Source organism: Suncus etruscus, chromosome 14 (assembly GCF_024139225.1).
Source record: "Suncus etruscus isolate mSunEtr1 chromosome 14, mSunEtr1.pri.cur, whole genome shotgun sequence".
NCBI classification, from domain to species: domain Eukaryota; kingdom Metazoa; phylum Chordata; class Mammalia; order Eulipotyphla; family Soricidae; genus Suncus; species Suncus etruscus.
In genome coordinates, this window is record NC_064861.1 from 9,729,702 (window position 1) to 9,756,665 (window position 26,964).

General features: G+C 40.0%; 1 protein-coding gene across 1 annotated transcript in view; it reads left to right on the forward strand.

Moving 5' to 3' along the window:
- The window catches only part of ANK2 (ankyrin 2), a 274,592-nt gene that overhangs the window by 75,132 nt on the left and 172,496 nt on the right, over window positions 1-26,964 (forward strand). Inside the window, 2 exon segments of the mRNA XM_049786554.1 lie at window positions 7,859-7,957; window positions 10,235-10,333. Coding sequence (XP_049642511.1) covers window positions 7,859-7,957; window positions 10,235-10,333 — 198 coding nt within the window.

Below are 26,964 nucleotides of genomic sequence, written 5' to 3' on the forward strand. Positions count from 1 at the left end.
AGGACGCCACTCAAATCTGTCCAATTATTTGACATGGGATAACCACAGTTTCAGGTTTCTACTGAATCCACACTCACCACCCACTCGCTAACTTATTCAGACATGGCTTGTGTGTTTTTGATGTGTCATACAATATCCTAGATGCCAAGAAGGAGTGAAGTAGGTCACACCTACAATCAAGTGCGAACATCTCTAATCCACTGAAAAAGAGAGAGTAGGAAGAAAGATGGCAGCCAGTGGTGTGGTGAAAATGCAGCAGGCAAGCAAGAAAGCTCCAGGAAACTTGAGGAATCTTAGAGAAATGGAGGGAAAAAAAGCCCAAAAAGCTGAGTAAGGAAGCACATGCTTGAGGAACATGGTGGAAGGGGAGTGCATGGTGTAAGTGGAGAGAGATCCTGGGCCACAGCATGCTGGGGATGTTCACAGCCTCATAAGAAGGCCAGAGATCAGGGAAGAATATAATGGAAGGCAGAGAGGAATGGAGGTTCAAGAAACAGAAAATGAGGCCTGAGAGTTAGCACAGCAGTAGGGCGTTTGCCTGTCATGCAGCCTATCCAGGACGGATGGTGGTTTGAATCCCACCATCCCATATGGTCTTCTGAGCCTTCCAGGAGTGCTTTCTGAGTGCAGAGCCAGGAGTAGCCCCTGAGCACTTCGGGGTGTGACCCCAAAACAAAACAAAACAAACAAACAAAAAAGAAACAAGATATCACCAAGACCTGGAAGGTCTTGGACTTCTCAGTAGACTCTTGGCTTCCATAGTGATAAGAGACAGAAAAGTTTTGGGTACGCAGGTGGCCCAATCTGATAAAATTTTTGGAACCACCCTCCAAATATAAAAGAGGCAGCAGAAGGCTGCAGAGTGGGGAGTGGTAGAATTTTCTGGAGATACTTGGGAGGTGGTGCTGATTTTATGGGGAGATTGAATGAGGAATGTGAGCAAAAAAGAGGAAGTCAGGACTGAAGTGTGAGGTACCCAGGAGAGTTGTGAGGATTAGGGTTGTATGAGTTGAGGTAGGAAGGGCTGTGTGGTAAGGATGTTGGTGAGAATAAGCGGAATTATTCTATGTAGGTTGAGGGATGCCAACATAGGGCCGGTTGGAAGAGGAGCTTGTGGTTGGGGTGAGTTGGTGTCTGAGGGGTGAGTGAAAAGTGCTCCCACAATTAGGGGAAGGGATTGTTGGAAACAGTCTTAAGAGTAAAGTGTTTCCTTTGGGTGACAAAGGAAGGCAGCCAGAAGGTCCTTGTGAGGGAGATAAGGGAAGTGGAATGATAAAAGATTCATATATCAGGGAGGTGAGAGCACTTTTCCCATTTGGGAAAATCACCAGGAGTTTCTCAAGAGATTTGTGACTCAGGCTTTCTTGGCATATTCTTGTGAAGATCAGCTGCTCCTTCCCCACATCCATGATGTTAGTTTAAATCTAACACTTACAAGTTAGTACTGGCATGGGCCGGTGAGATAGCATGGAGGTAAGGCATTTGCCTTTCATGCAGAAGGACGGTGGTTCGAATCCCAGCATCCCATATAGTCCCCTGTGCCTGCCAGTGGCAATTTCTGAGCATAGAGCCAGGAGTAACCCCTAAGCACTGCCGGCTGTGACCCCCCCCAAAAAAAAAAACAATAAAAAAAAACAACTTAGTACTGGCAGAAGGAAAGGAAGTCCTGTAGACTGAGGCCTCAAATAATTAAGGGTAAGATCACAGGAGCATTTTGGAAAGAAAATTTTGTGATTTCTACAAAAAATCTGGTTAAACTCAGACTTTGGGAAAGGGGAGAGATAGTGGGCACTTGACTTGCATGCAGTTGACCTGGGTTTGATTTTCTACACTCCATATGGTCCCAGAGTCTGCCAAGAGAGATCCCTGAGCAAGGGTAGCTCCCCCTATTAAAAAAACTCTCAGATTTATTAGGGAGGGGCCCCTCACTGCCCTCCTCAAGAGGAATGATGGGTGCTAGAATGTCACCGTCAGTGTAAGCAGGTAAAAAGGGCACTTCTATGCTGGAAGGGATAGAACCAGGGTTGTCACCAAATTTATTTACAATTACTGTCTGATGAACGATCAAATGAACCTGAACTTTGGAGTCATGCAGTGAACCAGCCATGTCAGTAATCCTAGATTTCAAAAATCCACCTGTAAAATGAGAACTAATACCAATAACAACAGAGTTTCCTTCATGACCTCACTGCACTCCGAACACCCTGGCAGCACATTGGGTGGATTCACAGCTTCACAACAGACTCACAACTTCACAATAGGCAGACACACAACTTTACAGCAAGCTTCTTCATGTTCCTCAAGAGGCTGCCATATATACTGCGGAAATCCCCTATTAGATCTAACTGTTACCCCAACAGTGAAATAAAATGAAATTAACACAAAGTTGGGCTGGTCACAAGCAATTTAACTCAAACTAGAGTAACTGGATAGACAAATTCTGGGCAAGTACTCACTGTCAGATTTATATGCCTCTTCATCTAAATTGTCTGGATTTTTTATTCAGTTTATCTTTAGAGTCAAGCTTCTAATCAATCATAAAGAAGTTTCTGGCCAGGCCATGTTAACAGAAGCATCTGCTCTGTTTGCTAGATTGGAAAAGCCAAGATTTATCAGGTTAGGTTTATGAACCATTCCCTAAAGCAATATATCTGGTATAGAGAAAGACAGACAGACTAAGGCATAATCTTTTTTGGGGGAAGGATTCCTGAAAATATATCTGTACATGTCTGTTTGAGGAAATATTATACTAAAATTTGAGTGTTCTCTGAAATGAGCTCTTGGAATCATTAATTCTCACAACTAAGAGCCAAGACATGAACTGGGTAATGTTTAATTAAATATGATTATCCAGATGATCCAGAATATACTTGCCATTATTATTTTTTTTAAGATTGGCAAAAAATGAAACATCAAGTTAAAAAATGTGTACAGAACTCTGCGATTCATCAGAATGCAGTCAGGGATTCCAGATTAAGAAAAGGCACTTTGGATTACACAATACCTCTCTTAGGAGCTGAATTCTGGTTAATAGATTGCAGATTCCCAGAGTGAGAACCTTTTCAGTGCTTTCAAAGACTCCAGATGGACACCTGAGTTTTGGGCTATGGGGTGACCATAATTAAGGACCATTAAGGACAAAATGCCAAGGAAGGGCATGACTAATGAACTCACCCACATCAGTTTCTTTCTTCTGCCAGGTGGTAGATTCAGGTGTAGACACTGCTGAATGGGAATGGACTCTTGCCCCTGAGAAATCAACCTCATTAAGAAGTTAGATATGAGACACAAAATAGAGTAAACCAAAAAGAACCAAATGCTATGGTTACTCAGAGAATAAACTAACTGAAACTGCCTCAGAATCTTAGGTAAGCCTGAAATTCTTAAAAATGAATTTTTAGGAATCCTTTTATAATGCTAGAAAGCAGAGCAACTGCTTACTACTAGAAAGACGCCTTAAAGGAAATATTTCCTTTTCAATGATTTCCTCTTCCTTTGCCCACTTCCTTGTAGATTTCATCATACCAAATTTGGCTTGTTATTGTTTAACCTATAAAAAAAATCAGGCTAAATACTACCGTAATTCTCCAGTAATACACAGCTACACTTTTATATGGAGGTTTTTAATGTACATGTCATTCCTAGTAGAATGTCTAGTTTATTGTTTAACATGTGACTCACTGATCTTCCCCTTTCTTCATTGTATACAAGCTTTCCCTGGCCTGGATTGGGTGGAAAATTTGAGCCATATTTTTTTGTCAGAGTCTAATTTTTTACTTTTTTTCTCAAATAGTTTCCTCCTTTGTATTTTGAAGAAAGTAGAGGGGAAGGGTGTACGCTGGGAGTCACACCTGCCAGTGCTCAGGGACAAGCCCCCTGCTCCATATCGGGAACCATAAGTGTCAGAGATCAAACCCCAGCTTCCAGTATACATAGCCTAAGCACTAGCCCTTTGAGCTCTTTCTATGGCCCTGGAGTTAGTTGGGAACTTTTTAGGGTTCTTTTTCCTCTTGCTTACTTTCCTGAGGTGCTTCTTCCTATAGCCACCCCAAAACTATAAATATGTCAGATGGTCTAAAGGTTCTAGTTGATTCTCATGCATACTTGCAATGCTCAAAAATCCTGTGTTGAAGGAGAAAATTCAACTTTTCAAATTAGCTCTTTGAGGGTGAGTTGAGTCAAATGTTAAACAACTCAACGCTTAAATACACCATGACGAGTCATGATGGATATTTCCTTTAGATATTTCCTTTATAAACTTCTAGGAATTATATTCTCATTGCTTACCAGCTCTTTCTAGAACCACATTTTATTCCTAAGATATTTAAAATATCAACCTATTTGCCTTCATTCTCTATTTTTATACTTAAATTTAAAAGTGGTTAAATACTGAATATAGTACCATAATTCTAGAATTCATTCTAGGATTCTTAGTTTTGATACTTGGGACAGAATATATATATATATTCAGAGAACTAAAGAAAAACTAGAAATTTTTCTCCTAAACTACGGAATTACTATTTTATATGGAAGACATTTTCTTATTCATAGTATCAAACAAAGCTCATGAAAAGTTGAAGTGCAAATAAAGAGAAAAAGGATTATCATGCAGAATTCAGTTTTTTTAAACCACAGGGATAGAGTGCTGTTTTTAGAATCACTAGGTAATTTATAACTCAATATACTCAGTTTAGGGTCAAATGAGTTAGTGCAATTAGTAACTTGCAACATGTAGATGTGTACATGATGCATTAAGAATAAAGTCACCTACGGTTGAACCATTTAAAAATGTGTTGCTGGTGACTTTTAGTGTTTAAACTTTCTTAAAACCATAACATATAGTAAGTAGTTTAAATCATATTCTTGGAGGCTTGTCGCTGGCAGATGTGAATTCAAATATCAGAGCATTAATTTCTCATAAAAATTAAGCAAGAAATGAGACCAGGTAAGAATGGCTTTTAAATGGGGGACATTTAAAGCTTCCATAGTAAAATAACAATTCTTTGAATTATGGACAAGGATGAGTACCCTTCTACTACCGTTATCCCCAAGTAAGCCATAAGCACTACTGAATGTGTCTCCCAAACTAAAAATAAAAAAAATTTAAAAGAGCTACTCAATTGCAACTCTTCTGAATTAACCAGACTTCAGTGAGAGGAAAGTGAGTCCCCAAATGTTTTCCGAGGGTGATGAGGAGAGATATGGCCGCTGTGAATGGCCATTGTACTATTAAAGGTCTGTGCTCACCTTCGCTGCCCCTCAGGTGCAGTCTCTACCCTGGGTCATGGTGGAGGGTCGCTGTTGTTGCATTCAGCGCCCCCTGGGTGGACCCCTTGGTGCCTGCAGCCGCATCTCTGCTTGCTCTGTGCCTAGTCAAGAATGGGTAGAAAGGGGCGGAAGATCTTATCCCCTTTCATTTTTGTGGGGTGCCAGGGAGCTTTGGAAATTCCTGGGGTGTATTGTGGTTGGTAGGAAGCGGGAAAAATGTCAAGTTGCTGAATCACAGTGTTTGTGCAAGGCCATATTGGCCACTAGGGGGGGCAGCATCACCCTTGCCCCACCCATAGAAGCATAGAAATGATGCTTCTATGTGTCTATTCCATTGTGGGGTCCAAAGAGCATCACCAGGGGATCATGTAGTCTCTCAAGTCAGGCCTGACCCTTCTGGATGCCAGACTGGGAAGCGGCTTGTTCAAGGTATTTCTTGGCAGTCCCTGCACTGCCTGTGGTGCTCATGCGGCCATGAACTATTCTCAAAATGAAGCTTCTTTGTCCTGTTGTCCCTCCAGAGGCAATAAGATATTTGTGGCTGAAGTGGCTGCAGGCCTAAAGATCCAAACAGGCCTCCAATAAAAATCAGCTCTCAACTCTCCAAATTTGTTGGACTCACTTTTTGGAAGAAGGAGTTGGTGTGTGTGTGGGGGGGGGGGGGGAGTAGCTTTTCTAGTGATTTGATGGAAAAAGAAGGTTGGTCTTAACCTAATTACTCTTTTTTGTCCCTTTTTGTTGCGTGTTTGGGCCACATTGGCGGTACTCAGGGCTTATGCCTGATTCTGCACTCAGAAATCACTTCTGGTGGGGTTTGGGGGACCATATGTGCTGCCCAGGTCAGCTCCCTGCAAAGCAAACTCTCCCCCCCCCTTTTTTTTTGTCACACCCGGCAGCACTCAAGGGTTTCTCCTGGCTCTATGCTCAGAAATTGATCCTGGTAAGCTTGGAGGACCCTATGGAATGCTGGGATTCGAACCACTGTCCTTACCGTTGTGCTATCTCTCCAGCCCTAAAGCAAACTCCTTAACCACTGTAATATCTCTCTGCTCCCTAAACTTAGAGGTTCCTCCCGCCCAAATCTGGAACACAAATATATCTCACAAATAGATCTCAGCTTCTTAAACCCATTCCTGCCTTGGGGGAGAGGCAAGAAAAATGTGGCATCAGTAGAAGTGTCTGAATGGCACACTGACAAGAAATTTGTCCCAAAACAAACAAGTGGTGAATCCAAGGTCTTTCTGGCCTTCCTCACCCATGGTGCATTTCTTATGTGAAGAGTAGTAATGAATAGGAAAAATGTAGGAGGTTCTGGTCTAGAACCTAGTCATAATATCAGAGGGCAACTGTCAACAAGATTTCTTCACTCATTGTAGCTATGTTTTCTGGAAAGAGACACTATTTCAGAGGAATTTGTCTGGGGGAGGGACTAACAGAAGGAATCCACTTTTTTTTTTTCACCTTCTGCCCTTTGATTACCTTTCCAGACCTAATTATCTCTTCAGTCTGTCTTTTTTTTTTTTTTTTTTTTTTTTTAGTTTTTGGGCCACACCCTGTGACGCTCAGGGGTTACTCCTGGCTATGTGCTCAGAAGTTGCTCCTGGCTTCTTGGGGGACCATATGGGACGCCGGGGGATCGAACCGCGGTCCGTCCTAGGCTAGCGCAGGCAAGGCAGGCACCTTACCTCCAGCGCCACTGCCCGGCCCCCTTCAGTCTGTCTCTTAACCCCATCCAGATGAGATACTGTGTTTTCTGTGTGTGCCAGAAATATAATATAAGCTTACAGGACTGTAAAGCATATTTCCTGGTTCTCTGATCTGCCTGGAGTTTTGCCTTTAGTTTAAATGGAACATAAAAAAAGCAGTCAATTGGGAAATAGATCATAAAAAAGGCAAGAGAAGTGGCAAGTAGAGGGTATTGTAAAGTTCAGTCTAACAACATGTTGTAATATTGCTTCATAACAATGTAAGCTGGGCCTTTTCCTCCTCCCCTGCCCTCTGCTGTTATCATAGTGAGCAACACAGTTTTGTTGCCTTAGCCATGCATTAGCCTTTTTATGAAAAATGCAGTTCTTCTTTAAATGACCTTTCTTTGGTTTTTAAAAAGGTATTAAGATTTAAATACTCTATGTATTCCATACATTTCTTTTCCCAGGGCCAATGAGGTATGGTGAAGGGAAAATGGAAGAATTTACTCAGGGGAGATGTAGAATTATTAAAACTATATAGCCAAGAACTACTGCCAGGAACACAGCCTACTTTTTTTTCTGATTAGAAAAGCATTTTCATATTTCTTAGTGTTGACGGAAGGTTCCAATGCAGTTGTTAAACCCACATTTGCATATTTAAATTTTTGTCTCTGCATATAACTCAGTTTCAGTGGGTTATGTGTGTGTGTGTGTGTGTGTGTGTGTGAGAGAGAGAGAGAGAGAGAGAGAGAAAGAGAGAGAGAGAGAGAGAAGGAAGGAAGGAGGGAGGGAGAGAGATTTTGAGAGAATAACTTGCTGATCATCAGCTCTGATAAGGAACTGTGTTCCTTAGTCTTGCCCAGACCCCACAGCTGATAATATCTGTACTTTTTCTCTTTCAGAATGGCCTCAATGCTCTCCACCTGGCAGCCAAAGAGGGTCATGTGGGGCTGGTACAGGAGCTGCTGGGAAGAGGGTCTGCAGTGGATTCTGCCACCAAGGTAATTTCTATTCTGATAGCACCTGTTCTCTTCAGAAAAGATGATTTCAAACTGCTTATCTTTGTTTATGCATTTCACAGTTTTGCGGAGTTAGGGGACAATAACAACAGTCTTAATACAGAGCTGATGTAGATCCATTACACTAGAGTTTTACTTGACAAAAATATCAGGTACAACAAAGGGCCAAAGAGATAGTACAATGGGTATGGTATTTGCTTTACATGCAGCCTATACAGATTTGATTTGATTTGATACAGATTTGATTTGGCACCACATATAGTCGTCCAAGCATTAGAAGTAATCCTTGAGTGCAAATCTAGGAGTAAGCCCTGAGCATTGCCTCAGTGTGCCTTTCCTTAAAATAATTCACCCCAAATCTGTGAAATTCAGTTTTAAATGTTTGTCTCTTTTCCTTTGAGTCATAGTTACTAGACTAATGTGCTCACCTGTATAATAATAGCACCATCAATTAATTTCTGAAAATTTGGAGCTATATGGAACTTCTCAGAGGAAATAATCAAGCAGGCTTTACTCAAATAACTATATCTTCTCATGTACATAGCTAACTTGATTTGAGAAGATACCTAATCTTTAATGTGCTAATAGAAAATTTTTTGGCTTATGAATTGATTTATGAGAATAAAATTAGACTTTGTCACTAGAATACTACTTGCCAGAAAGTCTATTTTTTAAAGATGTGTATGAGATCTGTAGTATATTAGGTATTGTTTCCTGGTCCATACTGCTTTTGCTACAAAAGAAAAGGCATGTATATAGTTTATTTATTTATTTATTTATTTTTTTGATGAGGCCCTTTCCCAGTGATGCTCTGAACTTACTCCTAATTCTATGCTCAAACATCACTCATGGCAGTGCTTGGGAATGAACCAGGGTCCATTATGTGCTAGGCAAGATGGTTTTGTTTTATTTTGGGGACATACCCCAAAGCCTGGTGCTCAGGCTCTATGCTCAGCAATCACTCCTGAAGGGTTTGGGGTACCACATGGGATGCTGGAGAGAATCTAGGTTGGCCATGTGCAAGGCAAATGCTCTACCCAGTATACTATAGTATACTGACCCTCAAGGCAAGATTCCTAACCTCTGTGCTGTCTCTCTAGTTTTACCAACACATATTTTAACCTTGCTCTTGGGAATCCATTTCAAAAATAATAGATACTAAAGAGAATATGTATTATCTGTATTAACAGATATCTTTATAGTGTGTCTTTATCAGGTGAAGTCTCATTTGGAAATAAAAACCAGTACAATTGTGGCCAGTTAGACTCTATAGCCAGCTTGGAGTGGGATGTGGAAGATTCTGGCATTGAGGGAGGTAGAGGAACAGTGGTCACTGTCCTCCAGCAGGGGACAGATCTGGTGGAATTAGTGAGAACTAGAGCTGGTCAAACTGCATGTCCCATACCTCATGCTCAAATGTCACAATGTCCCTCATACATACAATTGTCCTATATACAATTAAAAGTATGTAGTATTTCTGGTGAAAGCCAAGAAGAAAAAGAGTCATGCAAAACACCACAGGGCAACTGGGATGAATATATAATGTGAGCTCACCATAGGTCATACACTCTTTGCTCTGAAGGTAGAGAAGAAACATTTGCTTTAATTAATTCATGACCATGAATCAGGATTGCAAAGGAACCCTCTCCTCCTCTCCAGCCCATGGCCATCCTGTGTTTTAATGTACACCAGGATTGTAAAAGTTAGGAAGTGAGAAATCATTGTTTTAGTGGTAATATATATATGCATCTGCATATATATATGTTGGTTGATCATTTATAAAATGACAAGTTTTTGTTCTGCCTCATAAATTGAGGGGGGAAAATGTGGATGGTACCAAGAGCAAACAGTCACATGAACATTGAGTGGAAATAAAAAATAATCAGACCTAAACACCAAACCCAAAGTCAGTGACAACAGAATCAAGATACTCAATTTACAACAAGCTATACAAAAAGGGGACCTGTTACACTAGCAGTCCAGGGGGCAAAGAAGGGAGGTATGGGATGCATGCTGGGAAACAGGGGTGGAGGGAGGACAACACTGGTGGTAGAAATGGACCTATTTCACTGTCACTATGTACCATAAATATAACTCTGAAAGACTTGTAATTCACATTGGTCACAATAAAATTATTTAAAAAATAAATAAAGTGACAAATTTTAACCACTTGAAATCATCCACCAAATGCCTTTACCATTTGGTTTCTCCAAAGTATGGAAATCACTAATACTCTTATGTTTTGTTTCTCTAAAACAGAAAGGAAATACTGCCCTTCATATTGCATCTTTGGCAGGACAAGCTGAAGTTGTCAAAGTTCTTGTTAAGGAAGGAGCCAACATTAATGCCCAGTCTCAGGTATTACATTCATTTTGTCCTGAATGTAAATGAATTTAAATCAGTGCATCTTGGTGAAATTTATTTCATAGTTTTGCCCAGCTGTGAAGTAGATAAATTTACTATAAATATTTCTGCTATTTATTGTTGCCAAGTTATTTTCTTCACTCATGCTGTGGTATTTCTTTCTCTCTTTTGATTTGATGTGTAACAATCTCTTAATAGAACTGAAAATTTGATGTGCACAATCTATCATTGTCTTTAAGTGTGTTGAAAAGAATATGAAGTGTTCTTCCCAAGACGACAGTGGCATCTGTGAAATATAAATTATTCATGCTACGTCTGTGTTGCTCTATAAAAGTCGCTTCTCCCCTTAAAATTTGAAAATTCTCAAGCGATTAGCATTTTAGTGAAAAATCTGCTAGAAGTGGGAATTACACAAGTTGGTTACTTGGCACCCCAGTTGTGGGCTTTTACAGAATCAGTAAGGGAAGGAAGAAAATTCAATCTTGACAGTCTTATGATGCATGTAATGTGAAAGCAGTAGAAAAGTACAAGATAGGAGATAAGTGTTCTTGAAATTAAAATGAAACCAAGATTTTAAATAATCATTAAAATACCTATGCAATAAGTATGATCTCTCTCTTTTTTTTTTAAGAGATGGGGGAGTAATTTTGCTTTGCCCAACACTTTGCTTTGGATATTTGTGTTTAGTAGGAAATTAAAGTGAAGTTCTTTATATTAAAGTGTATTTATGCTCTATTTTTTAAACTTTTTTTCTTTAATTTTTATTTTGAAATACAGATGAAATCATGGGAGCTTGGTAAAATAAAACCAGTTACTCCCTATCTAGTCTTTGGGAGAACCTCATAAAGTTGGAAGACTTTTATCTAGGAATGTTACTCATTTATTTACTATGTAGATATGACTGTATAAATGGCATAAATCCTGGACCAGAATATACTAACGGCAAACATTAGAATTCATCCTATTTTTTTTTACCCTTATTTAGGAGAGTTCCTGCTAAAATTTTGTCAGACAAGATGTTCTCTATTTTTATCTGCAACACTATAGATGTGATTGTTATCTATAGCTAATAGTTTATTATTGTTTTAACTAATCAATTTTCCCTTATAATTTAAAACTTTCATTATATACATATCAATGATGTGTAGAGTTTGGGGCCAAATCCTGAAGTGAATTGTACCCAGCTCTGTGCTCTGGGGGGAACTCAGGAGACCAAGTGATAGTGGGGATGGAATTCAGGTAAGCTTCATGCAAGGCAAACACTTACAACCCTGCACTATCTCACTGACCTCAGTATTTGGACATTTATCAAGAATATGTCATATTCTAAATCTTTAACTGAATGAAAACTATTTTTAAATTGGTACCATCTGTCTTTTATAAAGTTATAATTGCATCTCAGGTATAGAAACAGACTTGGCAGAATTTTCTGTTCTAAACTTTACTTATAGCCAAAGAATCCATTTTTACTTCAGAGTGAAAATTCTCAGATTTTCACTTCCATCATAATCATCTGGTGTATAAAGCATATTAGAAACTCCCCAGAGTTTCTGAGTTTATTTGCCATGAACAGAGAATTTTCATTCTCTACAGGTTCTCAGATCACTCTGGTAGATTCTGAGAATCACTGCTCTTGAGTAGGTAGAGAACTTTGGACCCACACATTAAGATGCATCAGTCAAATTCACCCAACATTGACTCAGTTGCATACATGCACCAGTAGCTTGTGGACTTAAAATAGAAGCATGGAGATCAGTGACTAATCTATTTCTTTCTTTTTTTTTTTTTTTTTGGTTTGTGGGTCACACCCAGCAGCGGTCAGGGGTTCCTCCTGGCTCTACGCTCAGAAATTGCTCCTGGCAGGCTCAGGGGACCATATGGGATGCCGGGATTTGAACCACTATCCTGCTTGCAAGGCAAACGCCTTACCTCCGTGCTATCTCTCCGGCCCCGGCTAATCTATTTCTATTTGCTTTCTCATTGTTGTTTGTTTGGGGCCCATACCCTGGTGTGCTTAGTGCTTACTTCTTGCTCTGCACTTAGGGATCAGTTTTCAGGAACAGTCCTTTTCCCTAACTTCCTTGCAGTTTTACTGTCATATCCCACTCATAGAAGAGGCTGAATACGTGTGTGTTCATGGGATGTGAGAATTCCCTTGATTATATACCAGTGTCTCCAAAGGACAGTTATGAAGAGTAAAATTGGTGTTGGCTCTAACAAAACTTTCCCCAACTCTTTGTGTGGTTATCTCTTTGGATCTCTGTTTTTCTCACACTAGTGGAGCCCAGGAAGTTTATTTTCTTGCACTTCATATTCAGGCAACATTTTTCTTATTCCATTATTTCTTTCACTGCAAAGAGAATTTTAAAATTCCTTTCCTTCTGGCCCAATCCCTAGGAGGGTTCAAATCAGCAAATTCTCCAGAAGTGGAATCCTGGAAGAAGGTGTAAGTAACAAAGTTTGCACTTAGTGTCTTTGATGAACTTTAAATACTAGTGCTCTGCAAAAAAAAAAAAAAAATAATAATATAAACATGAGAGTGATGGTACTCTTACTGCTAAGAAAATATGACCTAATTTTTTTTCTTGTTTTCTTGACCAAAATGGGAATTTTTGTTCCTCCTAGAGGAAATTTTTTTCTTTAGATCTTGATGATGTTCACCTTATATGAAACTATAAACATCATTATGACTGCTCTTATAAAGCAAATCACCATGAAATAGTTTATATGGTGCCTATTTGGCCATAATTTAAAAAAGCAAACTCCATTCTAGAATAGATCACATCTCTGTATGGCATGAGCAAAGGCAGCTGTGGAGCATAATGGTACAGAGCTTTCAGGGAGGGCTTGATGTTGCTCTCAAAGCCTTGGGCACATGCATGGCAGACAGGAGACCCATGTTTTCTCCCTGATTCTACTGCGTCCTTCAAGCACTACCTGGACCAATTCCCAGTCCTAACTGGGTATAGACCCTCATCATCACCAGATGATTTCAGATTGAAAACAAGCAAAACAGACTTGAGAGCTGTAGAATTCTGACCTTGGAAGGTCCTAAGGACATGTAATATAATATAATGTAGTGTCATATCATGTTATGTCATGATGTTTGCACTCTCTGAAAGTCACGGAAAGGAATGTGTGATCAGCTGAAAGAACGAATGAACTTAAAAGCCCAAGAAAACTCCTTAGATTTTTTTTTTTGTTGTGTTCGTTGTTTGTTTATATGGGGCCTATTCGTGATCAAGGACTATGGCCAGCCCTATGCTTTTGGGAATTGATCCTGATGGTACCTGGAAGGTCGTGTGATGTTGAAGATCTAATATGGGCCTCCTGCATGCAAATCATGTGCTATTATAACCCATTGGATTATCTCTCTGGTAACCCCCAGAGGAATCTTGAAGGGTGTGTGTGTGTGTGTGTATGTGTGTGTGTGTACTGGAACAGATTGTGATTACCACAGAAAAATAGCCCATGCTATTCTATGAATAAAAGCAAATTCTTATATTCAAATTCTTCTGTTATTTTTGTAATTGTAAATCAACAACAATATAGTGACTCTGAAGCTGGGAATAACTAACTAAAAGCTCTAGGACAACACCTAGAGCTGTGCAACTAAGGGAAAAAGGTGTACCCTGAGATCTTTTCATAATCAGAACTTTCACAGTTTACTTTCCAGCCATTTCCTTAGTGGGTCCTTGCACCGAGCACCACTTTTAACACTGGAAAGATAAAAATATTCTTTCTGAAATTGGATTTTGATTTGTTTTCAAAAATATTTTTCCAGGGCCAGAGCAGTGGCACAAGTGGTAGGACATCTGCCTTGCACACACTAACCTAGGACAAACCACGGTTTGATCCCCTGGTATCCCATATGGTCCCCTAAGCCAGGAGTGATTTCTGAGCATATGGCGAGGAGTAACCTCCGAGGACAGGGTGTGCCTTCCCCCCCCCCCCCCGAATAAAAAACAAAACAAAATGAAATATTTTTCCCATCCCTGTCATTTTACTTTTCTTAAATTCCTTGTGTTCTTTCAAGAAAACCCCAGAAATAACATTTATTGTTTTCTCTTTATCTTATTTTAATGGTGAGTCCAAGTAAGATGTCCTATATTTGTATTCTTGGCTTTATTTATTTTTTATTTTTGTTTTTGGGCCACTGTACTCATGGCTTACTTTTGGCTCTGTGCTCAGGGATAACTTCTAGCAAAGCTTGGGACAGCATATGTGGTGCTGGTATTGAATACAGGCCAGGCCAGTAGCATGTAAAGCAGTAGCCTTACCTATTGCACTATTGTTCCAGCCCCTGCTATAATTTCATAATGAACTTTTCCTTCTATTCTTCTTGAATGACTTTGTCTATATTATGCTCATTGTTCTATTCCTTTCATCATGGTGGTGTTATTCCACATTGATGCTTGTAACATAGATCAGCTGTCTCTATGCTTTTGTTGACAGTCAGATGTTCAAACCATGACAGGAATAACCATTTGCAAAATTATATGATCACTGATTGCATCTCTAGAATGTCAGGGGTATGTACAGTCACTAATGCCTTTTCAAATCTACCTTCCAATAGTTTTTCTTCATTGGCCCACACTCATTGTCACGTGTAATTTGAATTGGGTGTCGAAGAGGAAGACAGCCTACACAGTTGGCCAGCATGCCCATTACACTAAATTGCTTCCATATGTCCATAGAACCATCCTCAGCTCTCAAAACAAAACTCATAATGGAACAATCTGTTCTTTCACACATAAAAATGCACATACTTTCTCTCCCTCCCTCACCACCCCCCCTCTCTCTCTCGCGCACACACACACACACACACACACACACACACACACACACACACACACACTAATATAGCGTATATAAAATGAAAGCCTTGGTCACAGGTTCAATTAAAAGGGTTTCAGCTTTTTTCCTTCAAATATATGTATTTTTAGGGGACGGAGCAGTGGCGCAGGCAGTAGGGCATTCGCCTTGTACACCATAACCTAGGAGAACCATGGTTCAATCCCCTGGTGTCCCATATGGTCCCCCAAGCCAGGGGCAATTTCTGAGTGCATAGCCAGGAGTAACACCTGTGAGTCAGTCAGTGTGCCTTCCCTCCCCCCAAATAACCAAACCAACAAATATATTCATTTATTTATTTTGTTTTTTGTTTTTGGGTCATACTCAGCAGCACTCAGGGGTTACTCCTGGCTTTATGCTCAGAAATCGCTCCTGGCAGGCTCAGGGGACCATATGAGATGGCAGGATTCGAACCACTATTCTTCTGCATGCAAGGCAAATGCCCTACCTCTATGCTATCTCTCCGGCCCCAAATATATGCATTTTGAATGAGGTTTCTAGCTTTTATAATTGGGAAAATAATTATCATCATATAGATTATCTGACATTGTAGTAATGACTCGCAAAGTTAGAACTCTCCAGTTTACTTTTATGCTTGAGAATTTATGTCTTTAAAGCTTTGCATTGAATGAAATTATTATATAATGTGCTGGAATACTGTTCCAACATAAAATTCACGAATGAGCTAATTGCACACAGGCAAACATACACATGCTTACATATATATGCCTGCACATACATACATCTGCAAATACTCATATGTACATACATATGAAGAGCTAAACAACATAATATTTTAGTTTACAATAAAGTTGAGCAATTTATTTATTCAGGCTAGAGAGGTTGTGCAGATGTAGGAACTATATATGGCCTCCTGAATCCCACCAGGATTGCCTTGAAGTAGTGGCAAGTTACTTTGTATTAAAAAAATGAATTTATTTATTTAAACACTGTTTAAATACAAGGGTGTTCATATGCATTTGGTTTTTTTTCTCACCATTGCAAAGTTGATCATGATTGAATTTCAGTCATACAATGTACAACACCTTTACCAGTACAAATTTCTCACCACCAATGTCTCCAGTTTTCCTCCACCAACCCTGTCTACCTCTGGGGCAGACATTTTTCTTCTTCTTTCTCTGTTTCTGTCTCTTTGTCTTTCTCTTTTTTTCCTTATAGGCACTGTGATTTTCAGTATTGTTGTTTATCATGTCTATCACTCCCTTTGATTTTAACTTATGAAGAAAAGCAATAGATTGAAGTTATCTTTAACTGTTGGAAAGAAATAAAATAAACCATAATAAATAACTGTAAATCAGGAGCTGTTTGCTGAGTGCTTTGAGGACTCAGTACACAGGAGATGTTCTACACAGGGGTCAGACAGGGAGCTGTTTTTAAACACGTAGAAGGGCTGTGCATAAAAAGAGGGACAGACAAGACTTGGAGGCAAACAACTGAAGCTTGTATATGATCTAAATTCTAAGTGGAATAGACTGTGTCCTACGAAGCAAGACTAGAATTGATCAGACTCCAACGTTAATGAGGCATTCACCAGGAGCCACGTATGGAAAAAGCAATTTGGTGTCAGAGTGGAGAAGCAAAAGTGAAGTCCTTCCTGATGGAAAGAATTGAACTACACTGTTAGAAGTTTAGAAGTGAACTTGATGAGTGTAGAAATATCAAAAAGATATTTCTGGAAGACCATCAGAAAGTGAATGTGAATTTTGTATTTAATATGCTAGTGAATAAAATAGCAAAGGTCTGACTCTTTTATTCAAAGTTTGTCTATTTTATCAATTGTCATCTATGAAAATGGACCAACAATCACCCTATAAAGTGATATTGTAAGAGAATGGTGTGTTGAGACTTGTTTTGGGGAGGATTCATCAAGGTAAGTGTTTAGGATGCACTGATGTGAAAGACTTCAACGATGTAAAAAATGTTCCAGTGTTGGTCATGGATTCCTGGAGAACTTAAAGCAAGAGGGGGGGTGAATCAATTCCAAAAGAATACCATGTCTCACAACAAATGGCCAACAGACACATGAAAAAATGCTCATTATTACTTACCATTAGGAAAATCCAAGTCAAGACAATCATGAGATATCATCTTACACCATTGAGGATGGCACATATCGAAAATACTGGGCACCACCTCTATTGGCGGGGGTGGTGAGAAAGGAACTCTCATTCACTGCTGGTGAGAATGCTGCCTGATCCAACCTTTATTGAAAACAGTTTGGAGGATTCTCAGTAAACTCAAAATTTAGCTGTCATATGTCTCAGCAATCCCCCTTTTGGGTATCTATCCCCGGAACAGAAAAACATTCATTTAAAAGGATGTATGCATACTGCCATTCATTGCAGCACTAAGTACAATATCTAAGACTTGGAATAAACCTAGGTCTCCAACAATAGACAAGAGGATCATGAAGATGTGGTACACATATGCAATGGAATACTACATAGCTGTAAGGAATTATGCAATAATGCAATTTGCAGCAACATGGGTGGAACTGGGAGATATTATGTTAAATGAAGTAAACCAGAGAAAAAAGATAAATACAGAATGATATCACTGATATGTCGTATTTAGAATAACTGCATGAAGGAATACCATGGTCTAAATGGTAGTTGTCTTGAACAATGTTGGCTCTAGAGAATAGTAAGGGGAGTGAGTGGGAGAGGAGAAACACAAATTTGAAAGGACAGAGATCAGGGCAAAGAAGTCACAGGTGCATTGGTAGTGTTTAAAATGGACAGAACTGGGGTCAGAGAGATAGCATGGAGGTAAGGCATTTGCCTTGCATGCAGAAGGATGGTGGTTTGAATCTCGGCATCCCATATGATTCCCTGAGCCTGCCAGGAGCGATTTCTGAGCATAGAGCCAGGAGGAACCCCTGAGCGCTGCTGGGTGTGACCCAATTAACCAAAAAATAAAAAATAAATAAAATGGACAGAACTAAATATCCAAGCCAAAGGCAACAACAGTGGAATCAAGAGATCCAAACTGTGACAAATTATACTTAAACTGGGCTGGGGGAAGGGGGGTGGTATGGGGTGCAACTGCGGAAAACTGGTGGATGGAGGTTGACACTTGTGATGATCAGATTGACTCTGATTTATTGTATGTCTGAAGGACTTTGTAAATCACGGTGGTTTCCATAAAATTAAAATTAAAACATAAATACAAAAATAAAAAGAATACAGTGTTTCTCTTCAGCAGTGTTTTCTCATTGCTAGCAATGCCCAGAAGTGATAAAATATCATCTGTCAAATTCACTAACACACATGGCAGTATACTAGAGTGGAAAGAGCAGTTTTTGAATTAGTCATTGGTGGGTTCAAATTCCACTGTTTATTGTATGTAGTATGTAACTTGAGACACGCCTTTTAGTCTCCAGAGGAGTTTACTTCCTGGGCTCACCTCGAGATAGATTTACTCATTTCATGAGGCTGCGAGGCTTCAAGCACAAATATAAAGTGTAGAGTTCTGTGCCTCCTCACTAGCTCCACCTTGACTTTCTTATGCTAACCAAAACCCCAATAAGAGAGGGTTAAGAACAGGATTTAGGGCCGGAGAGATAGCATGGAGGTAAGGCGTTTGCCTTTCATGCAGAAGGTCATCGGTTCAAATCCCGTTGTCCCATATGGTCCCCCGTGCCTGCCAGGAGCAATTTCTGAGCATGAAGCCAGGAGTAACCCCTGAGCACTGCCGGGTGTGACCCAAAAACCACCAAAAAAAAAAAAAAAAAGAACAGGATTTAATTGAGGGAAAGGCAAATCAGAGAGGCCAGGGGCCTTATAGAAGGAGAGAGAGAGGCCAAGGTTGGAACCAGGGCAAGGAGTCATTCAGGGAAAGGATCAGACAAAGGGAAACAGCAGAGGCAGGAGAAGGCTGCAGGAGGAGTAGGAAGGAAGTCCAGCAGTTTCTCCAGAAATTCTCATTAACCATCCAGCTGGAGCAATCCTAAAAATGACAGTGACAGTGGCTCCCAGCACTTAAGCCCTTGCTTTATATATCCCCAGGCCAACTCCCTCCAGCTGCTGTTACAAGGGGCAGGCATCTGGTAATTTATGCCTTTAACCTTAAATGGAGGGGAATCCTCTTATGACTGACTAGAGGCCATATGAGTCTTGATAGCACAGCCGTAATGTGTTTGCCTTGCATGCAGCCAACCTGGGGCAGACCCAAGTTTGATCCCCAGCACCCCACATACCGTATTTTCCGGCATATAAGACGATCCCCTAATTTTGCAGTTAAAACATAGGTTTAGGCCTATATTCGCTGAATCAGACAGAACATTCCTGTGCTGCATGTGCTGCATGTGTTCCTGTGCTCATGTACCACAGTGAGCCAATCACAACAAGCAAAGGTTCAGAGGTTATACTGTCATAGACTCCTCTCTGACTCTGACCAATCTGAGCAGGCTTTTTACAGTGTAGATTCGGTACAGAACATTGTCTAATTTGCATGCATAAAAGCCTGCTTGGATTGGCTGAGTTAGAGAGGCGGAGGGTCCGAGCAGCCTTGCAGTGATTGGTGCAGGATTGAGTTGGAAAATTCGTTTTGTGGCAGTATTCAGACAATTTTCATTTAGCGGCGTATTGAAACATTTTTCGGGATATACTCAGCATATAAGACGATTCCCGATTTTCGGTTGGCTTTTTTTTGTTTCAAAAGTCATCCTGTACGCCGGAAAATATAATAGTCCTCTGAGCCTACCTGGAGCGATTTCTGAATGCAGAGCCAACTAACCTCTGAGCACCCCCAGGTGCCCCAAAAAGCAAGAGTCTGCTTCCTTATACATGGGAGGTAACCAGTAGAAGAATGCTCATGTCTAAGATATGGATAGATGGACATTCTCCATGGAAACTTGCATTACCATGTACTGCTCATCTCCAGGGAATGGATTAAAGAGAACTCAAGATGAATGAATCAGCAAAAGTTTCTTCTGAAGCAATTGCTTTAGTTCAACAGAGATGAGATCCCTGAGATCAATGTGAAGGACTCAGGGTGGCTGATTGTTCTACTCACACCTTTTGTGGATATAGCATTAGCCTGAGTTTTATCTAGAAAGAGAAGCTAATAGCATCGAGGTGTTGATGAGACAAGAGGCCTGGCCAACCTGGGGCTATCTTCAACCTCCAATTTACCCATATGAGCCTTGAAGTACTGCCCCTGGCAAGCAGCTATCACATTAGATCTTCTGAAACCCCAACTCTGCTTCTGACCCACTGCCTTAAATGGCTATGCCAGCCTGTTCTCTTTTGTTCTTCCGCCCAAACTACACCCCAGAATACACATAATAATCCTTATTTGTGGCTATAATTAGCATTCAGGGATTCACATTCTTTGCAGCTGTGTGTTTATGATGTATTTAGGGAACCCACTTGAATCATCATGACCTTAAAACTGGATGATCATTTGGAGATGCTGCTCAGCCTTACCTCTCTTCAAGCCATGCAGAGGAGAGATACATATTATGTATGCATCTATTATGCATAATAGTAGTTGGGATGATGAATATATAGTAGTTGGGATGATAAACAGAGTACCTAAGCTGCTTTGTCTTTGGGTTTTGGTGATGCACTGAAAATGTACCATTCTACTAAAAGGATCCTGGACAGCCTCTATATGCCACAGCAAGGTTTAAAAACTGGTTTCCCTGCAGATTTGGACTGGAAAAATTCTGATGAGCGTCTCTGTCACTTAGTCAATATCAAACAGAGCAGTCATGTTGGACCTTCTATTCTGAATTTTTAGATTTAATAATATTTTGAAGGGTATTTATAATACTAGTCCAACATGGGCAGAATTTACATATTATTCGAATTATTTGAATGCTTCACTTACGACTTGAGGAAAATATTCAAAGCCATATAATAGTTAAATACTAAGATTTTTTTTTTATTTATTAGGTTGATGCCATTTGTACCACTGGTGGTTCTTACTTGAGCATAGTTTTATTTTATTTTTTTGTTTTTGTTTTTTTGGGGGGCCACACCCAATGACACTCAGGGATTACCCCTGGCTTTGTACTCAGAAATCTCTCCTGGCTTGGGGTGTCGGGGATCAAAATGGGTCCATCCTGGGTCAGCCATGTGGCAAGGCAAACATGCCCTACTGCTGCACTATTGCTCTGGCCTCAAACATAGTTTTATTAGCACATGTTGTAGTGATAACTAACATTAAGATCTTAAAACTGGTTTTGGGTTTGTTTTTTTTTTTTTTTTTTTTGCTGTCATTACTCTAACCCTCTATCAAGTTTGAATACTGAAACATGCTCTCAGTGAGGGTATTTTAATACTCAAAAACAAGCTATGTTTCCAGATCCCTCCATAAAGTGAGTAAATGAATTAGAAATATCTTTTTGATTTTGTTTTTTGTTTTTGGGCCACACCCAGTGACCCTCAGGGATTACTCCTGGCTATGCACTCAGAAATCACCCCTGGCTCAGGGGACCCAATGGGACGCTGGGGATCAAACTGAGGTCCACCCTGGATTGACTGCATGCAAGGCAAATGCCCTACTGCTGTGCTATCGCTCTGGCCCTAGAAATATTTTTTTAATATAATTTTTATTTTGATCATAGTGGCTTACATATTGTTGACAATAATATTTTAGGTACATATTTACACAAAATCAGGGGGGATTCCCATCACCAAATTGTCCTCCCTACACCTCCGTTTTTGTCCTACCTCCCATTTCCTCTTCCCTCACCCCCAGGGCGGCTAGAATATTTGGTCCCCTCTGTATCTAACCTACTACTTAGTAGTCTTGCACCTGTTTGGTCTTGATGCCTCCCTTATTTCCCCCTCTAACTGGAGGCAGGACTAGCTAGTTCACGTTGCGTGGTTTTGCCTGAAAAAGAGAAAATAAATAAACTGGGGTAAGAGTCTAATGCCCCGAAAATGGGCGGAATCCTTCTAGAGGCTCTCATCATCGATTTGGGAGATGAAGGAGAAAAAGAATGTGAAACACTCCAACAGTACCAAAAGAAGTGTCAAATATCCAGTGAGGACTCTGGCTATATCGTTAAGCACCACAAAAAACAAACAAAGAACAAAACAAAACAAACAAAAAACAAACAAAAACAAACAAACAAACAAAAAACACGCCATGGTCCTGTAATAAGAAGCATGGCATAGCACATAACGAAAGAAAAGAAAGGAAGAGAAAAAAATAAGTATAATTGGGTACAACAATTTCAATAATCACACCCAAACAGAGAAATCGACCAAAATAGATAGGTAAATAAAAATAATAATAACAATAATAAATGAAGGTAAAATATATATATAAAATAATCAAGTTTTTGTGCTTTTTGTATTTTTGTTTTTTCCCTCCTGCCCTGGCACAGTAAATATTGGGGTCATTCGAAAAGGAATTCACTTGGCCTAAGAAATATGGGATTTCTCTGTCCTTGGAGTATACTGTCATGGGATCAATCCTAGACTTTGCTCAGGATCATTTACTCTCCCGGTGGTGTATTTGTGGTGTGTGGAAGACTTCTGCTCTGTCCAGGGTGATACAATCAGAGCTCTGTGTTTAGAGGTCTCAGTATCTGCGCAGATCCTGAGGTGGGACTTATGATGAAGTCAGTCTTTGTGGTTCTAGAGGTTCTGTTACCTCAGTGTCATTTTAATCCATCTTCTGTGGTTGGTGATCTTGGTCTTTGCACTGAACCTAGGATGGCACCTAGGATAGCGTCTTTCTTTGTGCTTCTAGAAGCCCCATTCCGTTACAATTGTCTCTGCCGGACCTTTGGGACTGGGGATCATGATTATTGTGCAGGTCATAGTTCAAACCCTAAACTAGGGCTTTTTTATTGGTCCCAAGATGTATGCAGTCTGGTCGTGGTTCTAGCAGACAGTCAACTGTAAATCGCGATCTTGGTTTTTGGACCTACCAAAGGGTGCCAAGTCTTCTGGTTTTGTCTTGTCTTTAGCTGGTAAGGTAGGCTAATCTGCTCTAAGGTCAAGTTGTTCACATTTTCCTCGTTGTCAGGATATCATGTTAGAGCTGGCCCTTGTTGTTGACCCCGCAGTATTAAGGCTCTCTCGGATGGAATTTGTTTCCTGCAGCTGTTGTGAAGAGCTGTGCCGTTTCTATGTCTGGGATCCAGGGTTCAAGGCTGGATGAATGGTATCTAATCACCTGAGGTCTAAGTTGATTCCACATGACATATTTTCAAGGTAGGAGATATCCCTGTATTGTAAATAACTATGAGTTCCTATCTCTAGTAGATAAGAGCTCTTTGTTTTTATATGTAAGATTTCCCCTTTATTTAGTGTGCCTTTGCAGTGGGAAATGGTGCTACATTATATTGTTGGTGTATTTGGGGGTGGACAGAGGGGATAACAAAAACAGGTCACATACCCAAAAATGATTAAAAAAAAAAAAAGGAAATCAAAATGTATGTGCTCACAAATGTATATGTAGGACAGACATTTAAAAAAATGAATAAATAAATTTAAAAAAAAAGGAAAAAAAAAGATATAAAATGAGTTAGCGAAGTTTTTAAAGGACCAAAGTGGTGCTAAAGACTACCTTACATTTGGGGGAGAGCAGGTAAAGAGGTGGTGTATGACAGGTCTTATGCCTATGTTGGAAGTACAGTTTTTCCCATTGTCTTTTGGGTTTTTCTTGTGGTGTGTGGGTTCCCAGGTATCTTCCTATCACTCCCCCTGACCTTCTTCAGATTGGTAAAAATTTGCGGCAGGGAGGTCCTGGAAGAGTTCTTGCATTGGGGATATTTTTGGCCCTAGGTCCGGTTTCAAGAAACAGTCCACGTTAGGGGGAGTTGGTAGGGAGGGCCTCGCAGCATGAGTCCGCAGGGGAGTCGGCTGTCTTTTCTTGCAGGAGACGAGGTGTGGGTTCGACTGGGTGTCCCCTCGCCTGGGTGCTGGGTACTGGTTCATTGGGTAGGAGGTCGATCTTGATGCCTAATAGATTAGGGACTGAGGGTGAAGAGTTTTAATATGGTGGGAGATCTGGATGGGATTGAGGGGTGAAGGGATAGTTGGATTTCCGGAGGGGAGAAAGGGGAAGGAATATGGAAGGGGTATGAAGGGAGAGAAAAGAGAAAATACCTTAGAAAGAAAGGGAGAAGAGAAAGGGGGAAAATGTAAAGAGAAGAATAGAAAAGAGAAAAATGAAGAAGAAAAAAAAGTAGTGAGAAGAGAGGAGAATAGTAAGGGAATGCTGGTTTGGTTGAATGTCTTCGATGAATAAAGCCTGTAGTTTAAGTCTGTACGTCGCAGGTACTGCTTCGGTGGTCTAACTGGCCACGTGCTTCAATTCCTAAAAGAAGGTATAACCTAGAGACAAAGTGTATGTTAGAGGGTTTTCTCGTGGCCATCTCCTAGTGCAAGCAAGGTATGGTATCTCGTGTGGTATCCCGAGTTGCCATCTTAGTTTGCCTGCCCTTTGTATCCAAGGGCTCCTGTGGACAGAAAAGCTGAGAGGTTATTTAAAATATAGTAAGATAAAGGCATTAAAACATAGTGTTATGGTATGCTGCCATTGCAGTCAGTGATTTCCCGTGGTGTTCTATACTTGTGTTCCTGTATACGATCTCTAAAGGATTATTGTGGGCCTTTGTTGTAGAAGTCTGATTACGTACCTGTTCTCCCTATGCTGCTATTTCTGTTGTTGTTGTTTTCTTTGTGGTATAATGTGTAGTCAAGATTTTGCATTGTTCCTTTTTCATGTATTTTGGACACTGCTCCCACGTATATGTTGACTATTACAGTGTTCGGAGTTTCTACCCTGTTAAACCCTGTTATTTGATTGTTAGGTATTAGTTGTGTATAAAATATATGTTCTAGGTGTTTCAGAATAGTGCTACCATTCTGTGTTTATCTTTTGTCTTCTGACTTACTTCGTTTAACATAACATGATCTAGGTCCATCCACGTTGCTGCAAAGTCTGTGATTGTATCATTTCTGACTGCCATGTAATATTCCATTGTGTATATGTACCACATCTTAATGATCCATTCATCTGTTGTTGGACATCAAGGTTGGTTCCAAGATTTGGCTATTATACTGAGTGCTGTGATAAATAGTGGGGTGCATACATATTTTGGAATGAATGTCCTTCCATCTTGGGGGTATATGCCTAGGAGAGCAATTGCTGGGTCAAATGGCAGCTCAATTCTGAGTTCTTTGAGCACTCTCCAGGTGAGCATGTTTTCATGTATTTGTTGGCCATCCTTCTGTCTTCCTCAGAGAAGTGTCTATTCATTTCATCTCCCCATTTTTTTTATGGCTTTATTTGGTTTTGGGGGGCTCAGCTTTCTGAGTGCTTTGTATGTTCTAGATATCAGCCCTTTATCTGATATGTCAAGTGAAAAGATTTTTTCCCATTCTGTTAACTGTCTTCTGGCGTTAAGTAGGGTTTCTTTCGCCATGCAGAAGCTTTTTAGTTTGATGTAGTCCCATTTGTTTATATTTGCTGCTAACGTTCTTGCCATTGGTGCTCCTTTCTCAAAGACCTTTTTGATATATAGGTCTTCGAGTGTTCTGCCTATTTTATTCTCGATAAACTTTATAGATTCGGGTCTGATTTCAAGGTCTTTGATCCATTTTGAGTTAACTTTTGTATAAGGGGTGAGGTATGGGTCGATTTTGTCTTTCGTACATGTGGTTTTCCAGTTGTACCAACACCATTTGTTGAATAGGCTTTCTTTGTTCCATTTCAGATTCTTGCCTCTTTTATCAAATATTAGTTGGCTGTATATCTGGGGGTTTATGTCTGGGAATTCTGTTCTGACCCACTGGTCTGAGGTCCTGTCTCTGTTCCAGTACCATGCTGTTTTGATTACTATGGCTTTATAGTATAGTTTCAAGTTAGGTAAGGAGATGCCTCCCAGCTTTTTGTTTTTCAGTATGTGTTTGGCTATCCTGGCTCTTTTGTGGTTCCAGATGAATTTTGTGATTGATTGTTCTATTTCTTTAAAGAATGGTGTCTGGATTTGGATAGGGATTGCATTAAATCTATATAGAAGTTTGGGTAGGATAATCATTTTGACTATGTTAATTCTACCTATCCATGTGCATGGGATGTTCTTCCATTTCTTTAGATCATCTTCAATTTCTTTTTGAAGTGTTTTGAAGTTTCCCTGGTAAAGGTCTTTCACTTCTCTTGTAAGATTGATTCCTAGATATTTGATATTTTTTGATACTATCTTAAATGGAATTGTATTTTTAATCTCTCTCTCCTCAACTTCGTTGTTTGTATATAGAAACGCTACTGTCTTTTGTGTATTGACTTTGTATCCAGCCACTTTGCTCTATTGGTTAATTGTTTCTAGGAGTTTTACTGTGGACACTTTAGGGTTTTCGATGTATATCATCATATCGTTGGCAAATAGAGATAGTTTGTGTTCCTCTTTCCCAATTTGAATTCCTTTGATTCCCTTCTCTTGTCGGATTGCTATTGCTAGGACTTCTAAGGTTATATTGAATAAGAGTGGAGAGAGTGGACAGCCTTGCCTAGTTCCTGACTTTAATGGGAATGCTTCTAGTTTCTCGCCATTAAGTATAATGTTGGCTGTAGGCTTTTCATAAATAGCTGTAACTATTTTGAGGAAGGTTCCTTCTAACCCTATTTTGCTGAGTGTCTTTAACATGAAAGGATGTTGGATTTTGTCGAACGCCTTCTCTGCATCGATTGATATGATCATGTGGTTTTTGTCTTTCATGTTGTTGACGTGATGTATAATGTTGATTGATTTGCGTATGTTGAACCAACCTTGCATTCCT